This window comes from Gekko japonicus, unplaced genomic scaffold (assembly GCF_001447785.1).
Source record: "Gekko japonicus isolate JY-2015 unplaced genomic scaffold, Gekko_japonicus_V1.1 scaffold1729, whole genome shotgun sequence".
NCBI classification, from domain to species: Eukaryota; Metazoa; Chordata; class Lepidosauria; order Squamata; family Gekkonidae; genus Gekko; species Gekko japonicus.
The window spans coordinates 178,412-183,128 of NW_015170938.1; the positions used below are offsets into that span (position 1 = coordinate 178,412).

Here is a 4,717-nt window from a genome sequence, read left to right on the forward strand (position 1 = left end):
ATCAAACACATCCACAACTGAGCGTCCTTTCGTCTTTGGCCCAGCCGCTTCACTCTTAATTGGGTTATTTGTACTTGCCCTCTGCTCTTCCCCAGTAGCATATTGGACACCTTCCGACCTGAGGGGCTCATCTTCCGGTGTCATATCTTTTAGCTTTTTGATACTATCCATGGGGTTTTCTTGGCAAAAATACTGGAGCGGGTTGCCATTTCCTTCTCCAGGGGATCACGCTTGGTCTGAGTTCTCTGCTGTGGCCTGTCCGTCTTGGGTGGCCCTCCACGGCATAGCCCACAGCCTCATTGAACCACACAAGCCCCCTCACCACGACAAGGCAGTGATCCATGAGGAAATACCCTTAGCATTAACCAAAACCATGTTCATGTCTTAAATGCGGCCACTTCATATCAACAGTTGTAGTAATATACTTTCTCAGGCCTCTCATAACTTGTTTCAGTACAGTTTCCCTTGAATATTTAATACTGACTGCAAATATTGTCTTAGGACTTTCAGGTACATCATTAGGTATAGCTTGAGTATATCAAACTCAATCTGGTTATTGTATTTTTAGTAGCTTTTGCCCTCCTGTCTTTGAAGTGATTGAAAGTGGTGACAGAGTAACTGGCATATGGTACTGTCTCTTTGGAAAACATAATTTTTCAGCTTTTAATGTAGTATGTATATATGATCTGAATATAGAGGGCATGATGCTCTTAATTGCTTATTTTACACGTTTTTGGCTTGTTCTCTTTTTGGTGGGAGCGGATTCTTTCAAAACAGTGTGTCTGTAAGGAAAGAAATCACAAGGTGGCACTGCAGCCTACATTTAATCCAGTTACAGAATATGGTAAAGGGCAGAGTAGAAGTTTCTGGACTTAACCTTTATTAAGGTATTAACGGTGACCATGTGGAACTGTTTTTCTTAAATCCTAAATTCTTAGAAAAACCAAGAAAGGGTTTTCAAATCGCAACAAAATTAATGCAGTATAAAAATAGTTATGGTTTGAACCAGAGGTGTCCTATTTTATACCTTTTGCTAAGTGTTCGTGTGCCAATGGAAAAAGCAGCTTTTGTGCTGCTACTTGCACAAGAGTCCACAGAACAGTGCTATGAGTGATTTTTCTTTAAACTTACGGGTCTTTGGGGCTCTGGTATAGTGATCTGTTTTATACAAGTCTAACAGTGTCATCCTGTTAATCTGGTCTAAACCCATTGCAATTAGTGAGCATAGCCCAGAGTAATTCTTCATAGGATTGCACTGTAAGTTACTTTGCTATAATTTTAATTAATAAATTATTGGTTTCAGATAAAAATATTTTTGCACAAAATCAAGTGAATATCTTTAAATCAATGAGGGGTTCTTCTTTATAAGCATGAAAAGAAAAAAGTCCTTTATAATTATAAAAAGGCACAACAATCAGGTAGTTTAATTGTATTTCAGTAAATTAACTGCTGTAGATCTTTGTGTCAAATGTGTATAGTTAAAAATAGGGCTAAAAAGTCATTGGTTGATACAAAGCTTACATAAGCAGGAAACTTTGAGCCTGAGGAGAATAGAAAAGATGGAGCTTTCTGTAGAATCATTCTCTTTAATACGTTGGTTGGTTAAGTTGTATGTGGTGAGTGAGTGGAAAAGAAAGATAGTGGTCATAGAAGCTGCACCTGCCATTTCATTAAACTCTGCTGGAGTTGGCTCTTGTAAGCCAGCTGTCAGGAGATGGGGGAAGCATAAAATGGCAGCTGATTAGCAGTAACCCAGCCATGTGCACCCTGAAGGAAGCCACACTGTTTCATGTTTCTCCTTCAGTTCATCACCTAGTGGCTTCAGTCAGAGCAAGTCTTGCAAGGATCTAGTCTACTTCAGAGAAAATTACTGCTTGTTTACCTTTTTGATTTGTTTAAAGGCGAAGTGTCAGGGATCTATCAGCTTTTTGCTTGTTAGCAGAAAGCCCACTTGAAAAATGATCACATTTTACTATCTTGAGTGCCCCAAATGTGGTGGGGATGTTTTCATTCTGCCTGGTGGAGAAGAGCTTACCCACTCCAATTGGCACCATACTAGTAACGCCAGACTAGCTCACTCTTGCTTAATGAGAATAAGTACTGATTTCTTGTTACTTAGAGCTAAAGTATCTCATTTCCTTGTAGGCAATGGAACATGCTAATGGAATGGAACTGGATGGTAGGAGGATACGTGTGGATTACTCCATCACAAAGAGAGCGCACACACCCACTCCAGGCATTTACATGGGCAGGCCAACCCAGTAAGATATTTATTTAGTTAGTTTTTATTTATTGGCAATCCTAATTGAGTTTTTAAGCTGTTGTCTTTTATGTGTTTTGTAAGTGTTGTTTTATTTATATTGTAAACCATCTTGAGTGCCACGAGATAGAAAGACAGCTAATAATTTAAATAATAAATTGCTATCTTCATTTCTTGCTTAAATGTTAGATCTCTGACTTAAGGAATTGAGAATCAGTAGATATATAACAGTGCAGACTATTTGCTTCTCATATTGTAATCTCTGCAGTAGTTGAAAGGATTCATTCTGAAAGGTTCAGTTAAATGATTTTTAAGACTGGGGAGGGCTGGGTATAAATATGAAAAATAAATAAACAGACAAAATACAGTGTTTCGTATACTTTCATAATGTATTTTTTGTTTCCGCTCTAAAAGCAGTGGAGGTGGTGGTGGAGGTGGAGGAGCTGGCCGTCGACGTGATTCCTACTATGACAGAGGATATGACAGATATGAAGAGTACGATTATCGCTATAGGTATGTTTTTTGTAAATGCTCTCAGAATCATTATAGCAAACATCATGTTCTGCCAGTGTCTTCTAGTTAAGTTTTTTTAAAAAATTGTACATCTACATAATCTACTGTTTACTGTATGTAGGGTCTGATGCATATCTGAAAATAAGTGTATTTAGCATATGCTCATGCATATAAATAATAGCTTCTGAGCATAGGGCCAAAAAATGAGTTGCTTTTCATTCAGCCAGAATATATGTAGAAAGATGTCTCTTCTCAGTAGTTTGATAATGCTGTCAGTAAGAGATTTAGCAGCCTGCTGGTTTCATAGTTGCTATGAAACTGAAAAATAGCTGTTGTAAAGTGGGGGAGAAAACACCTTTAATGTAAAGAATTAAGGAAAAGAGACTTGCTTTTGTAATTAAACGTTTAATAGAAACATTTCCACATCAGCCATTGTACGTGTTCATTGTGTTGTGTATGTTGCACATACAACAGTTTGCTTTGTCTGAGGGAACACTCGTACACTTTACAAACCATTTGACAGCAAATAAGTGTATTAAACTTAAATAATGTGTATGCACCAGAAATGTATGTGGAAACATGGGTATGAGTTACTGTCAATAAAACTACTTTCTTCTCTTCAAAGGAGGCGATCTCCTTCTCCGTATTATAGCCGTTACAGATCACGATCAAGATCTCGTTCCTACAGCCCAAGTAAGTATGCATTTGTGTTGAGTAGATATATATTTTTAGCATGGTGAAAGTTCTTGGAGTGTGATAGAATGAGTGCCGATGGTAAGCATTGCTACTGGGAGATGGGGGAAATGAGTGAATGTGGGAGTATGATGGTTATCATGTTCTTTCTGTTTCCTTTCAGGGCGCTATTGAAGAACAGAAGCCAGTTACATTTGCAAACATGATTTTTAAACAGCAAGTTCTGACCTAACTTTTCCTATAGATCTCCTGCAGTTACCCTAAACCCCATTAAAGATATATGGGTTCACTTAGAATATATGTATTTTCAGTTGAAATATCAGTTTCCCATCTCTTATTGTAATTCCTCAAGTGTAATTGTTGTAGCTTTATGTACGTAAATGTCTTTAAACAAAACTAAGTAGGCTTCCCAAAGTGTTGACACATTTTGTAAATCGTTTATTTTTTAAGCCAGTGGATTTCTTTTAAATCTAATGGAAAGCGATGAAAGAATTGGTTTGTTTTGAAGTTGCACGTTGTATTTCAGTAGAAATCTACTATTTGAATAACCGTCTATCTGCCTGTTTTGGGACAATGTTGACCTGTATCTTCAGTTACACTTCAGTATGTATCCCTAAACCAGAGTTTATAGTTCTCAATGTAGTAAGTAAATATTACTGGAAGGAATACTGTGGGAAAACTAATTGTATACTGCAAATTGCAGCTTGGTATGTGTTTGATAAAATCATTTTGATGGCAGTATGGATGATATTTGAAGTTATTTGGTTAAAGTATATGAAACCAAGCTCTCTTTAAATTGTACTTTATCTTTTTGCAGCCCCATTGTCAGGACACAGACTCACGCCTTAGTTTTTTTGGCATGCAAATATATTTGCTGTTCACAATAATTCCATATAATTTTGAAATGGTTAACTAGGTTCTCTTTAGTAGTGTGGCCTGAAATTATTACTGTAGACTTTCCTTCATAAAATAAATTTTAAGTTGTATCATTATAGCCTTCTGGTATCTAATATATATAATTGGTTAAATTTGTTGGATTTTACTTAAGGGAAAGACAGGAGAACATCCAAGGGTGCCTTGCATAGATAAATTGTTTTGAAATTTACCTAACATGTCTTGAGCCACCTAATACTTAAAATCAGGACACATGTGTAAGTATGCTACACTGTAACTCCTCATAGTGAGTGTAAAAGTATAAAATTTGATTTTTTAAATGTTTATTATTTGTATTTATATCCTGCCCATCCCGTG

The 4,717-nt window shown here is 36.7% G+C and overlaps 1 protein-coding gene across 1 annotated transcript in view; it reads left to right on the plus strand.

Annotated features, from left to right (window-relative positions):
* TRA2A (transformer 2 alpha homolog (Drosophila)) overlaps positions 1 to 4,204 on the plus strand; it is a 20,363-nt gene extending 16,159 nt beyond the window's left edge. The window contains exons 6-9 of the mRNA XM_015418860.1: positions 2,146 to 2,261; positions 2,675 to 2,773; positions 3,399 to 3,466; positions 3,630 to 4,204. Of these exons, the coding sequence (XP_015274346.1) occupies positions 2,146 to 2,261; positions 2,675 to 2,773; positions 3,399 to 3,466; positions 3,630 to 3,640 (294 nt within the window). The 3' untranslated portion in view covers positions 3,641 to 4,204. The remainder of the gene's footprint in view (positions 1 to 2,145; positions 2,262 to 2,674; positions 2,774 to 3,398; positions 3,467 to 3,629) is intronic.
* The last annotated feature ends 513 nt before the right edge of the window (positions 4,205 to 4,717 follow it).